This window comes from Micromys minutus (assembly GCF_963924665.1).
Source record: "Micromys minutus genome assembly, chromosome: 4".
In the NCBI taxonomy this organism is placed as follows: domain Eukaryota; kingdom Metazoa; phylum Chordata; class Mammalia; order Rodentia; family Muridae; genus Micromys; species Micromys minutus.
In genome coordinates, this window is record NC_137973.1 from 67,392,115 (window position 1) to 67,407,004 (window position 14,890).

Genomic DNA, 14,890 nt, shown 5'->3' on the forward strand with positions numbered 1-14,890 from the left:
ACCCATTGTCATGCTCCAAACTCCAATCTTTCATATACTGAGTGCCTTCTGTCGACTTTTATTGTCAAGATATTTATTACTCAGTTGTGGGAAACTTTTTATACACTAAACTTCATGTCCCAAAATCATTGCAGCCTTGGAATACATCTGGTTACTGTTTCTCCACCTCAACTTGCTCCAGGACCTGTAGTTATGGAGGTGACCTCAAATGCCTCCATGATAGGTGACTTCAAGCCTCCAAGTGCTGTCGGGAATGGAGGTCACTGGTGGTTTCGTTAATATATGCATCATACGCGCATTGCGTGGAGGCAGTACCCACCCTACGCGCTGGCACCAGAGACAGCAAGTAGTTTATAAACTGCACGCGGCAGTGAGTGGAGGAAGGAGACCGGCTTCTCCTAACTCAGCATCTTCCCTGCTTTAACCTGCTGGGTCTCCTGGGAAAGAAACCGAGGCCGCCCCGCGCCGCGCAGGCGCACACGGTCACGGGTCACGTGCTAAGGCCTGGCGCCCCGCCCTGCGTCGGACTCTCCGCAACTCCCCCCACGGGGCGGCGCGCGTGGATGGGACGGCTGCGGGAGGGTTACCTGTGAGGCGGGCGAACCCGGTAATGCTGTCGGGGACCGGGAGCTGCTTGAGGTAGGCGGGCAGCTGCACCTTCACGATGCGGGCCACGCTGTCCAGGACCATCCTGCCGGCGGCGTCCGCTGTCCGGCTGCTGCGCTTGCGTGAGAGCGGAAGCGGCCGGCCGGCTCGCGGGCTCGGGCGGGAGGTGGCCCGCCAGGCCGCGATTGGCGCACGGCGAGTGACGTGCGCGCTGCGGAGCGGAGCCCGGCCTGCCCTCCGCTCCGGTGCGGAGATGGGCGCCCGCTTTAGACCCTTGACGTCTGCAGAAGCCGGTGGCCCGCACTGCGCTGGGCTGAGGCGAGTGAGCTTTCTCACCGGAAGCCGCCTTTCACAAGTGAATTTGTCCAGGTCCCCTCAGCTCTGTGCGGTCCCTTTCCTCCCGGGTGCGGGCCCCCGGCCTTGCATCCTGCGTAGTGCCGTTCCATGGCCTCACCTTCCCTATAAGTCGGGTTTTAGAAGAAATTAAAAGCTTACTTCTAATTTTTTTTCTCCGCAACTTTAGTCAGTTCTGCTAAAAACTAGCATTCTAAGGCTTTTTTTTTTTTTTTTTAAGAAGGAGGAAAAATGAGTCGTGCCCCCCCACCCCGCTTTTTATAAACAGTCATGTAACCCAGGCTGAGCTGGCGTTCAGGAGGCCGAGAACTATGAGTAGCTTCATCATCAAAATGCTGGGATAACCACGCTTGTCTTGTGGAGTCTCTTTGATACAGGGCTTACTTCTTGTAAAATTTTAAAATATTTGAGTAGGTTTACTTATCTTGGCTGAGGTTAGAATAGCCAGGGTAATGCACTCGCTGTGGGATTTAAGGGCTTCTTTGGACCCAGCAGCCTGTTAGGTAAGCAGGCTTGAGATCACTGAGGATGGACCCCTGTCCCCCCAGCTCAGTCTGCAGCTTACAATACTAGGAACTGAAACTGCAACTCTGATTATCTGATTACTGGTCACAAAAAAAAATGTGACCTAAATCACATCTCTGGCTTTGATAAAAACGTAACATTCTAAGCTAGCCAAAGATCTTAAGTTTGCTATCTGATGCTGAGGAGGACTTTCTGGAATAAAGATATAAATAAAGAATAAAGATATAACCATTGTTCTCCCCCCACTTAAGAGTTCATCCAAATGAGTCTGTCAAAGAAATAGGAAAGTTGTCTATTCAAGAAACTTAAATAGTACAAAGCCTACTTAAAAAACATGCCACAACACCATAGTTTAGCTGTTGTCCACTGTCACCTCATGAAATTGTTCACTTCTATAGTGTTCCTTTGGTCACTGCCTACATTCACCTTTTGTTAGTACCCTACTTAATAAACTCTTGTTATCTTCACTATCCTGTGTCTTGTCTAAATTTTTTCGACCGATCACATGGACTAGAGCTGAGGGAAGGCCAGAGCAAGTACTTGGTAAACGTATCCGGAAACTTCATGTCAGTGTTCTGTAACATACAGCATTTGGTATGCCATGTAACATCAAGTTGTAATCAGCTTTATTTTTTATTGATATTTTGAAGTTTGGAAAAGTAAACTGTCCTTTGAACCATTTAAATTTAACTCTGATCATTTTTTCACTAAAAAGAAAAGTGGTAAGTAATGAAAAGTTATTAAAAATTACTTTCTATCATTTTTAGCCAGATCAGATTGTCCAAGTACAGTTGGGGAAGTGAAGGTATTTGGATATAGAACATGCTCATGAACTATGGTATAGCGATATAAATGATAAAAAGTGATGATTTAAAAGATCAGTGTTTCTACTATGATTTCCATATTTCCATTCCTTTTGGGAGCTTCATTTTTTGTTTTTGTTGTTTGTTTTTGTCTGGAGGAAAAAGAAGACCCAAAGTTGTCTTAAAAAGAATAAAATTTAAGCATTCTTACCTCTGGAGTGTATCTAACTGCTAATCAGGTATACCACCTGTGGAAATGATTGAACATAGGGTACATTAAAGAATGTTTGAGAAAGGACATTGGATATTTTAATTCATCCTGACAAGGAAAAAATATGCTATGTTGAATGACATTCTTAAGACCTCTACAGATTTTCATTTGGGATAAAAAGTTGAAACCTCTTAGAAACACAGTAAGATGTTCAAGTGGCAGATTACCATTCAGAGGACCCAGTACTCTTGTCAACATATAGGATATGTCTAATACCCAGAGAGACTATTCTTTATAGCACATTTGGCAACACCACCACTGCAATAGTTAGTTGTTTTGCTTTGTATGTTTTTGAATTTTATATGAAAAAAATTTGTGTGTGTGTGAGGGAGTGATTAGAAGTATTTGTAGATACTGGTTTGATATTTTTAATGGAAGCTTATTTCCCTAAAACGTTTTTGCCTTGAAATTTAGAAAAGTGTGGATCATAAATTAGCTGTTATTGTTAAATAGTAAGAACTATGCTAAAATCTTAGAGTCCCTTTGAAATTCATATCCTATTTCGCCTTTTAGAATATTTTTTAGTACGTTCATATTTTGCCTACATGTATGTCTTGTGTCCATGACTGATAGTTATGAAGTCCAGAAAAGGGCATCAGATTCCTAGGGGTTGGAGTCTCAGACTGGTGTGAACCCCTGTGTAGATGCTGGAGATCAAACCCAGGTCTTCTGGTGTACTTAGTCATTGACAGTTCACCCTCTTCTATTTTTTTTTTTTAAATTGTTGCAGATAGTCCAATATAATCTTGCATGCACACCCGGTACATTTCCAGTGTTTTTCACTTCAATAGTCCTACTTTTTTGGGTGTGATGGCTATTTCTTCGTTGTCAGCTGGACTATATCTGAAATTAACTAAAACCCAAGCAGCTGGGTACACCTGTGAGGGTTTTTTTTTTTTAATTAAATAATTTGAAGTGGGAAGGCTCAACTTTAATCCAAATCTTTGAGTAGGAAGATCTACCTTTAATCTGGGCCACACCTTCTGCTGGTAACCTATATAAAGGACATGGAGGAAGGGAACTTTTTGCCTGTTTGCGCTCCCTCTCTCTGGCAAGTCCATTCCTTTACTGGCTTTATAGCCCACTTCTTTGGGATTCAGGTGTATATTGGAGACACCCAGTTTCATAGACTGAATAGCTACTGGATTGTTGGACCATCCATTGGTAGACAGCCATTGTTGGACTAGCTGCACTATAGCCTTAAAATAATACCCTACTTAGAGACAGACTGAGGAGAAAGATGGGTGATAGCAATATAGATGGGTGGACTGATGGACAAAACATATTTATTCTGTAAGTCTGTTCCTTTACTAAATTCTAAAACATTGGGTATTCATAAAACACACAACTGAAAATATGTTCTTAAGAGAAGTGACATGCTTATCTGTGTTATGACACAGTATGCAACAAATTCTGGTTTTATTGGCTCTGAAATGTCACCTTAAAAAAAAAAAAATCCCCAAGAACGAGTTGGAGAGATGGCTCAGAAGTTAAAAGCACTGACCATTCTTTCTGAGGTCCTGAGCTCAATTCCCAGCAACCACATGGTAACTCCTAGCCATCTGTAATGGGATCCAAAGACCTCTTCTAGTGTGTCTGAAGACAGTGACAGTGTACTCACATACATAAAATAAATCTTAAAAAGAAACTATTTAAGAATGTAGCCCAAGCTGATTTCAAAATCACGAGAGCTACCTTTACCTCCTAAGTGCTAGAATTTTATGTACATACCAGCTTTTCTTCTGATTTTCACATAGACAATTGGCAGTCTGATTATTATAATCCACATGTCAATACTTGGTATATCTATTGGGCACTCAAGATTTTGGTAAGTATAAAATTCTTAAAGAATCCCCATGCAAATATCAAGAAATATTTGTATCTTCCATCTCTCCAGCCCTTAGATCTACTAGTTCTTAACCTTTATGTAAATTAAATTATACATAGTACATTTTGTGTCTGGCTTTACACAATTTAACATTGTGAGATTTATTCATCTTAGTACTTGTAGCAGCTGTACATTTGTTTCACTGTTGTACACTATTCCATCGGTACACCACAATTTATTTTATTCTTAGTGGGTATTGGATATATTTTTATTATTTAGTTGAAGGCATCCTTATAGGAATGAGAAATTCTCATACATATTATTCTTAGTGTGCCCCTATTTGCATTTTGTTGGTGGTTCTCTTAGACCTAATAAGTCACTGGTAGAATTTTTAGGTTCTTGTAACTCTGGAGGTCAAATATGAAAGTGAGGAATGCTTCCTATGAAGCCTGGCCTTAACATATTTACTGGCAACTTTGGGCTCTATGTGTGTTATATATACATGTTCCTGTGAATATGTTCCTCTCTGTGTTATGTGTGTGGTGTGGTACATGTAGAAGTCAGAAATCAACTTTGGGTGTCTCCCCAATCCCTCTTCATCTTATTTTTGAGACAAAGTCTCTTACTGAACCTAGAGCTCATGGATTTGGATAGGACTGCTGTGCAATGAGCTTTAGGAATCTGGATCTCAGCACTGGGTCACAGATACATACCCAGTAAATGGGTCTTGTACTTATCAGTTGAACCATCTTTTGAGCTTCAAGTTTGGGCTTCTTACAACAGGAACACTCAACTGGCAGGAGTGGGGGGATCCCAATTAACATAAGAAACCTGAATTGCTACTATTCAGTGGAATGAATGATATTGGGATGTAGGACTTTTAACCAAGATTCCTCTTTATATTCTCTGGCCCAGGCTCACTAATACATAGGCATGTGGGGGAGGGGAATAGAGTAATCTCTTGAGGGCCTTGACTATCACCTAGATCATACAGCAATGCATGTTTCAGTCAACCTACCTTAATAAAAAATTCTATTTAACTTAGCTGGCAGAGAGAGAGTGCTGGTATATGCAGTAAACAAAAGCAACTATGCTTCTAAGTCTAGACAAATGACGAGTTGAAAAACAGGATCTAGAAAACCGTGATTGGCAGGGTGTGGTGGCCCAAACCTTTAGTACTAGCACTCAGGAAACAAAGGCAGTTGGATCTCTTTGAATTAAGTGGGCAGCCTGGTCTACACAGGGAGACCCTGTGTCTGGAGAGATGGTTCAGTGGTTGGGAGCACTGACTGCTCTTCCAGAGGTTCTGAGTTCAAATCCCAGCAATCACTTGGTGGCTCACAATCATCTGTAGTGGGATCTGATGCCCTCTTCTGGTGTGTCTGAAGACAGCTACAGTGTACTTTATAAGTACTTATATATAATAAGTAAATCAATGTTAAAAAAAAGAATAACGAGATTATTTTGTTTTTCTTTACCATGTGTGAGGCTAAACTAAAGCCATTAGCACACTGTGCCCACCAGAATTTAGTTGGGGCTTAAGATGATTCAGGCCCTAAAAGCTCTGGTCTATTTTTGACTATAATAATGGACCAAATAGGAGTTGATGAGAGTCATCATAGAGAATGAAAAGAATGCTGATGTTAGAGTCACAGGGCTGATAATTATACAGATCTGTCACCTCTGGTAAGTCATTTAGCCTGTCTGATGCTGCTTCCTTATTTACAACTAGTCACCTCATAGGTCCTCAATAAATATTTGGATAAAATATTAATTCTAGTTAACCTATAGAATTGTCATATTAGTGATAAAAGTACATAATAAAATTTAAAATGCAGTATATACTAGAGATTGATGAGGGAGAAATATGAAAGACAGAGATTAATATATTGAGTCTTGGTGACTAGAAATGTGTATTCACCTTAGTCCAGCTTAGGATGGGTAAGATAGGAAATGATTTTTGTAAACCAAGATGATGTTTAAAAACCAGTTTCATTTTAATTGAAGAAATTCCAACAGGCAATTGACAGCACAATAATGTATTCTTAAGTAGTTTTACTGAGATTAATCTTCAGAAATTTTTAAGTTCTCAAAAAAGATAATTACCTCTAAGAGGACCTATAGTCTCATTGAAAAACAATAAAAGTTCACACAAACTACTGAGATCAATCTGTTTTGTAAAATTGATTGGTAAAGTTATATAGGGCATTAATAAATATTTGCTAGAAGATGATGAAGGGGATGTGTTGAATGGTCTGAGTGGAAGTGTATATATCAACATACATTGAATATGTTTGAGTTGTCAAAAACATTTCGAAAAAAATACTTCCTAGGTTCTTCCCATTAATACTAGGCTGCTATTGATGATATAATGTTAGTTGTCACCATAATAACTTAGGGTACTTATATCTCAGAAGCTGGGTTTGGAATTTAGGTAAGACTCACACAGATGACTTCTGTTCTTTGTGCCAGTGTTTTGAGGCTCTCCAGTGGTACTCAGTGATGGTGTTGGCTTGAGACCCCATTCATTCACCTGTCTGATAGGTCAGCAGAGTAGTCTCTTCAGCATGGTGAGACTATCCTGGCCTCTCTGGCTAAGGGGCAGGAAGGGCAGGCTTGTAATGATTTAATGTCTGGTTGTAGACATGGAAATGCATCATTTTTACCATATTCTGCAGGTCATAATCATTACAGAGACTATCTCAACTCAAGGGGAAAAGACAGGTCCCATGAGAAATAGAAACAAACTTGCTTTCTCACATTTGGAGAGGAAAGGCTTCAGTCAGTCACTGTTTCAACTTGTATAATCAGTTTACCCATGGCTTCCATACATGATCTCCTGAAAGCAAAACACTGTTTACCTGCATGTTACCAGCCTTATTTCTTAGAATCACTGTTTGAATGTGTCCTCCAAAGTTCTTGTGTTGAAAGCAATCCCTAATGCAGTTATTGAAGGATAGGGTCTAATAGGTGGTGATTAGGTAGTGAAGTCTTTGCCTTCAGGAATGGATTGAAGGATTCACTAAGTGGGCTGGTTCTCTATAGAGGAAGTTTATAGTCTGTACCTTTTCTCCTGGTCTTACGTGTGTTTGCTTACATACTATGATAAAGAAGGAAGGAATTCACCAGATGTGACCTTGTGATCTTGGATTTCCTATCTTTGAGAAACAAGATCTATGAATAAACCTGTTTATAATTTTAAAAAATCATATATGTTTCTTTTAAATGTGTATACATTTAGACACAAAATATAAAATAGTTCTGTCCCTCTTTAAAAAATTAAGTTTATCTTGGCATTTTCAAAACTTATAATAGACAAGCCACCCTAATTCTATCCCTGTCTTTGTGGTCATATATAGGTTGCCATAGCATTTCACTGACTGGTTGGTGATAACTTTGGGTAGCAGCAATTAATACATTAAAAACAAATCTCAAAAAAAAATTCCTTATGTATCTTTGGCTCTTGTTAATTTGAAACAGCAGGATCTCTTGTCATCTAGGCTAGTTTCAAACCAAAACCAGCTTTGAATTCCTGATCCTCCTACCTCCCAAATGCTGGGACCAGAGCAGGTCCAGCTCTGTCCTTATCTTGATTTCCTTCAAATGAATACAATTTTGGTTGTACAGAATTCTGTTTTACATAAATATTTTTCTATTTTGTTTTCACACGCAGCACAAGTTTATGAAGAACATCCTTTCTACTTCTACCCTAAATAAACATCTTATGCTTTTGCTTCAATTCCCGAAAATGAGTTAGCTTTCCTCTTATTTAGTAGTAAGACTTGAGTTTCTCAACTTTAGGGAACCTTGAGAAACAAAAGTCAATATTGTAAACTTTATTCTGTGCAGTTTTAGTTGTTTCTGTAAATTAGTGGAGTTTGGAGAGCTCTGTTATCATAGAAAAATCTTGCCCTTTTCCTCGTTGCGCGTCTGAAGACAAGGTGGGTCACCAGCAGCTTTACTGGAGTCACCCACGGAAGTTTGGCCAGGGCTCTCGCTCTTGCCGCGTCTGCTCTAACCGTAATGGTCTGATCCGTAATACGGGCTGAAAACGTGCCGTCAGTGCTTCCGGCAGAACTCGAAGGACACAGGCTTCATCAAGTTGGACTAAGCCATCTTGAATGGATTATTCGACTGACTGTCTACCCAGTGAAACCGGATCATGCTAGTCTTTGTGCACAAAGAATAAAAAAGTGAAGACTTAAAAATCTCAAAATTATGCTATGTGAAAGAAACCAGAAAGTGTGCAACTTAAATAAAACTGTAGGAAATGAAAAGTAAGGCTGACACGATGACTTATCAGGTGAAAGTGATTGCCACCAAGTCTGACAATCTAAACTCAATTTCCAGGACCTACCATGAGAGAGAGAGAACTTACTCCTGAAAATTGTCATCTGACTTTGGCACATATGCCTACACAGGTAAAACACAGAACAAATATTTTAAGACATGAAGAATACTTTAAAAAGGAAATGCAAACTAATTTACAAAAAGAAAACAGGTAAGTGGTATCCCTTGGATAGGGAAATGTGAAAAAAGCACAAAGGAACTTGCTTTTTTAGTTTGAGTGGTACGTTCACTGGTATATAAAAATGCAAGTTACTAAGTTGTATGCTTTAAGCATACAATGTTTGTTACATGCCATTTATGCTTTAATAAAGCTGTAAAAAAATAGCTATGGCATATTTGAAAAGGAAAACAAGCAGTCCCTTTATTCTAAACTAACAATTTTCTCCCCCCTTACCAGAACTATCAAAGTTCCAATACCTTGACAGAATCAACTTAAAGAAGAAAAGGTTTATTTGGCTTACAAGTCCAGGTTATATTTAACGTTGTAAACATACAGGTTAAAAGAAAGGTACTTATAAAAAACATGTATCTGAAAACATGGTGTGGGCTTCTCAAAGACTCTCCTCCCCTCACACTTCCATATATACTCTTCATGGCTATCATAGGCATATTTTATGAATGAAATGCAATAAAGCCTTTTTTCATTAAAAAGAAGTTGTTCCATCTCAACCACTTCAGAAAAGGGTCTCAAGATTTAGTCACACACTTCAGTCTTGTCTCAGTAGTGCATGGTCATGAATGCATATATAGGCACACACAGCCAAAGTACTGTTGCTTCCCAAATTAACTAGGTCATCTTGAGACTTTCAATGTTTTTTCTATCTCCTATGAGCTTTGTTTGCTTTTGTTTTCAGCTCTGTCTTACTTTCTCACTTAATAACTTCTTTTCTCACAGACATATTCTCTGATCAGCTCCCTTGGGTTAAGCCTAGCATTAGTAGTACACACCTTCAATCCCAGTGCTAGGGAGGTAAAGCCAGGCAGATCTTTGTGATTTGAGACCAGACTGGTCTATATAATTCCACTGATGGCCATTTGTAAAAATCATGTCTTCAAAAAAAAGTCAGCTACATTAATACAGTTCTGGTTAGAAACATTTGGTCTAAGCCTGGTATGATGATACATCCCTATAGTCTCAGCACTCCAGAAGCTGATGCAGAAAATTCATAACTTTGAGGTCAGCTTGAGCTACATAGTAAGACCTAATCTTAAAGGAAACAGAACCAAAAAACCACAAGAAAACATTTATTTCAAGAACCCCATGCAACCTATTCAAATGTATAAAGATGGTCATTGGGCAACAACTAGATAGGCACTTAACCTATTAGATCCCACATCAAAAGCCATCTTGGATTACAAGTGGATTTGGTGTAATTTTTTTATGGGCATGGGTATTTTGTGTATGTGCCTGTGTATGTTTGTACACTATATGCATTCTGGTGTCTGTGGTAGCCAATAGAGGGCATTTGAACCCATGGGTCTCGAGTTACAGATGGTTGTGAACCATAGTATGGATGCTGGGAATAGAACCGAGGCCCTTTGGAGGAGAGGCCAGTGCTTTACACTACTGAATGGTTATTTTTAAAACAACCTCTGAGCTCGTTTTTAAAAACTATACTTGTAAATAATTGTTGAAAGGCAGAATACCTTTAAATATAGGAACAATGTTACAGTGGCAATATTCCAAGCTAACAAATACAAAATCATTAAGTTTTATGAACCTAAGTGAGTATAACTGTAAGACTGGATTCTGTATCATAAGGAAATTGTCTAGTCATACTTGAGCAAAGAGGAACACATTAATTAGAGTTTTTTAAAGAAACCGTGGAATTGGCTCTTACACTATCACAGATCAGTATGAAATATGCTGCTTAATGATGAGCAAGTGGTAGAATTCAGCCTTAGTCTGAAGGCCTGGAGGGAGAGGGGAGAATGCAAAAGCTTCACTGTGAATCCAAAAGTCAGAAAACCAGAAGTACTGGTGTCCAACTGAGCATCAGAGAATGTGTGTATGAGAAACACATTTCTCTTCCTCTGCCAGCTTATTTTACTCAAAATCTAAATGGATTGAAATTTTCTTGTTTGCATTGAGGGCAGTCTTCTTTGGTCTCAGTTCATTGATTCAAAGGATAAACTCTTCCAAGAATACACCATGGATAACAATGTTTTACCAACCATCTGGGCATCCCTCTACCCAGTCAAGCTGATACATCTGAATGCTCCAACATTAGGCATCATATTATTTTTCATATAGCTTTGAGAGCACTGTCCCTTCCTCAGACAAGGTCTTTGAATAATGCTTACTTTTCTTCTAACCTGAATGCTATGTAAAATTAACAATAGTTAAAATACTGATGACATGCTAATAAGCATTATATAACATGACAGAGTAAAAAATGTAATTGCTTAATAATTGTTTGACATGTTTGCATAAGAAAGTATATTCTTGCCAAGGAAGAAAAAAAAAAGCTTTCCTGCTTACTTTTAGTATGCTGGGTTCCTTCAAGAGTAGTTTAAATGCGCTTGTAATGTTTTCTTTTCCACTTATTTCTGCAAACCTCATCTAAGTTGGCCTGGAACTCAATAGCCCAGGCTGTCCTTAACTCATGATCCTCCTTTGCTCCTAGGATCACAAGTGTGTACTACTATATCCCAGTATTCTGTTCTTTGTAGTGCAGTTCTGTTCCATTGATAAATTGAATGTATCTGGGTTACTTGTTTTTTAATGTCATGACTACCTACTATGAACATTTGTATATATGTTTTATGTGGAAAAAAAAACACACTAATTTTTATTGCAAAGATTTGTGCATGGCTCATTACAACCTGAACCCTACCAATTTAATGTCAAAATAATGTTCTCAATATGAAAGCCCCGGTTCTGTTTTAAACAATACCATTATATAGCCAAGGTTGGCCTCCAGGTGGAACTCTCCTTCCTCTGGCTCCCCAGTGCTAGATTACTACAATTACAGGAGTGTGATTCCATCCCAGCCAAAATAGTTTCCTAAAACAAAATTCATTTAACCTTACAAAAATGATACTGCAAACTAGAGAGTGAACATTTAGTTGGATTTTTGTCAAAGCCATATATTTGTTTCACTTAGGTTTCAAAATCACCTTTTTGCAGAATATGCAAATGAGCTTTGGATATAAATTCTTGTTAATACTTTATTCTATGTACGGTATATACTGAGTAAGGCCACTTTTTTTTCTGAGACAGTCTAGTCACATATGCTGGCCTCAAACTTTATGGTATGTTTTACCAGTGTGTGTGTGTGTGTGTGTGTGTATTTTATATGTATTTATCTTACATGCATACCTGGTGCCTATGGAGACCAGAAGGCATCAGATCCACTGGAACTGTGAGTCACCATGAAGATGCTGGGCACTGAACCTGGTTCTCTGGAAGAGCAACAGGGTTCTTAACTCCTGATCAATCTCTCCAGCTCCTTTCATCAAACTCTTACATTCTGCCTCTACTTTCAAAGGTTCTAGGACTTCCATTATATGCCCAGCTAAAATTCTGTATCTTATCTTTCCCTAATCACTTCACAAAAATTTGCATGTCTTCAATTAATAAAGTAGGAGATAAACAGCAGCATTAGCCAAACCTGCTTTTCAAACTGTGTAAGTTGGTTGTCATCACGTTACAATTCTAATAAATACTGGGAATATCATTTACTTTCATCATCATTTCCAAGTTTGGGTCTCTATTAACCTACTAGACATTACTGTGTTTTATTTCTTGAGTTAGGGTCTAACATATCTCAAGTAGACCTTGAGCTTGATACAAGGTAAGGATGGACTCACCACCTCCACTCTGCTCCACCTCCAGGAACTGGGATTATAGATACGCTGCTACCATACCAGTTTATAGTGCTAGGAACTGAACCTTGGGCTTCATGATGATAAATAGACACCGTACAACTGAGCTATATCCCTAGTCCTGATCATGGTGTCTATAAAAATTACTCATACCATGTTTGCTTTCGTTAAAACTGATTACTTCAAATGTGCTCCACAGAATGAATTTCAATATATGTCAATATATATGCTTGTATTGTATTCATATATGAAACATTATTTTAAGCATGGTCAACAGCTTTTCTGAACTGCCTACATACTTTTATATTTAAGAACTCTGACCACAAATTTGTCCCAGTTTGCTGTGCTTTATTGCATAGCAGTGAAGTTCCGATGTACTTCTTTGTTGAAAGTTGTTATAGAATTGGTTTCTTTGATGTTTTCTTCATTGTCCTCCCTGTATGTTGAGTTTCTGGTTGGTAGGTTCCAGTGTTACCCACTAATCAGAGTACCCTGGCTTCTCAAAGTACAAAACAAAGGGAAAAAGAAGTCAAACAAATTCATACAGATGTCAATTTAGAACACAAATATAATACTTCTTGTTTTATAAACCTCCATCCAGTAAGTACTCTGAAGTTAAATACTTGCATTCAAACTCCACTTCTCCCACTTAATAACTCTGTCCCCTTGGTTAATAGCAGTCTGTGCCTGGTTTCTTCATTTGTTAAAAAAAAAAAAGTGTTGTGCCCCATACATAATTTTCATAAATTTTATCTATTTTATAATCTATATGTAAATTACCCAAAGTGTTTCACATTCACACTGGCCAGTTAATTATCTGAGTTGTGACTGATACCAAGAAGCAGCAGCAGCGTGTGTAGGGGTAACAAGAACAAAGTGTGACATATACAAGACACTGTCACAGGGAAACCCATTATTTGTATGCTACCATAAAACAGTAGGCATTGATATAGCCAGTAACAGCCTACAGTGTCCTTTCACATTATGACATTTAAAACACAGCAACTCTGACAAAGGGCAGGCATTATTACATCTAACTTGTCGGTGAAGAAACAAACCTATAATATTCGGAACCAGACTAGTATCATAAATAGAAAGCAGTAAGCAACAACTCACATCTAGGGTTCTTCCACACCCATGCTTAACTGTTTGCTTCTACTTTTAACTGGCTAGCCAGGAGAGAACAATGGGCTGTTCTGGGAAGAAGTGTCAGAGGTGTCCAATAGGGCAGGAGGTAAGTTCTGAGGGTTTTACTAACGCAGAAAATGGTTCTGATAAAATAATCTCTATCACTTGGGTGCTTGTAAATGTATAATCTCGGGCCTTTACTTGGGCCTACTAAATAAAAATCAGCATTTTAAACAAAACTACAGGTGATTCCTATGGATAGCAGTTGCGTCAGCTGTATTCCATTAATTGCCCTAGTAACATTATATGTGGTATACACTGCCACTCTTAGGCTATACATTGATTTTTTTTTTATCATTTTAATTGGGGAATACTGCCCGCAACAGGTTCTCAAATAGTTCTGGAGACCCTCCACTTTAAGAGGGGTCATTCACGGATGCTAGAAAACCCTAAGCACGTTGATCTTTTTTAATGCTTCTCAAAAGTTGGTCTTACTTTTTACCTAAAGAGTTCTCTCGATGACAGATGGCCCTCTACGTTTTACGCTTCGCAGATTAAAACAGGGCAGTGGTACACGTGCAGATCTCATCCACTGGATTTAATCCAGACCGATTCCCTTATATTTTGCCACTTTGAGGCTCAAAAACTGAAACGGCAAAAGGAAAAGACGATTCTGGGGTATTCCTCTTGCTGTTCCACACCTAACTTTGCCTGACGTCGGGAGATCAAGGCTCTACCCAATCCGATCACAATTAAACTGCATTGTTAAGGCTATGCTAACGCAGAACCTTCCAGGCCGCTGCTCTCAGATTGGCCCCTCAGGGTTAACAACGCGCATCTATCCGCACGTGGTGGTGCGATCAGCACTCAGCCTGGATGTTTTAAATTACCGTTCCTAATTTGAGGGGAGCCTCCTCCCGCTGCTCAGCCCTCCCGGTGGAGCACGGGAAGAAATCTCCATCACCTGGGCCACCGGAAACCAGAAACCGGCTCCACCTTGACTAAGGCATCTAGTCACCCCGCGGCCCCTCCCACAGCACATTCCGGATTGGACGTCCGAGGGACCGCCCTGTCAGCGCGCGCCGGGCAGCCTGAGGAATTCCATTTCCTCTCCCGCCCACCAGCACAAGCACTTAGGGGCGGTGCTTCCTGCGCAAGGTCCGCCCAGTGAGCGCCCGTGGGGGGGGTGGGTATTGC

At 39.5% G+C, this 14,890-nt stretch overlaps 1 protein-coding gene across 1 annotated transcript in view; it reads right to left on the reverse strand.

The window, feature by feature from the left end:
* Positions 1–14,676, reverse strand: part of CISD2 (CDGSH iron sulfur domain 2) — a 30,889-nt gene extending 16,213 nt beyond the window's left edge. Inside the window, exons 1-5 of the mRNA XM_080915182.1 lie at positions 14,584–14,676; positions 14,196–14,339; positions 12,060–12,142; positions 2,500–2,536; positions 588–1,065 (exon numbers count right to left, since the gene is read on the reverse strand). Of these exons, the coding sequence (XP_080771308.1) occupies positions 588–690 (103 nt within the window). The 5' untranslated portion in view covers positions 691–1,065; positions 2,500–2,536; positions 12,060–12,142; positions 14,196–14,339; positions 14,584–14,676. The remainder of the gene's footprint in view (positions 1–587; positions 1,066–2,499; positions 2,537–12,059; positions 12,143–14,195; positions 14,340–14,583) is intronic.
* Between the last annotated feature and the right edge of the window lie 214 nt (positions 14,677–14,890).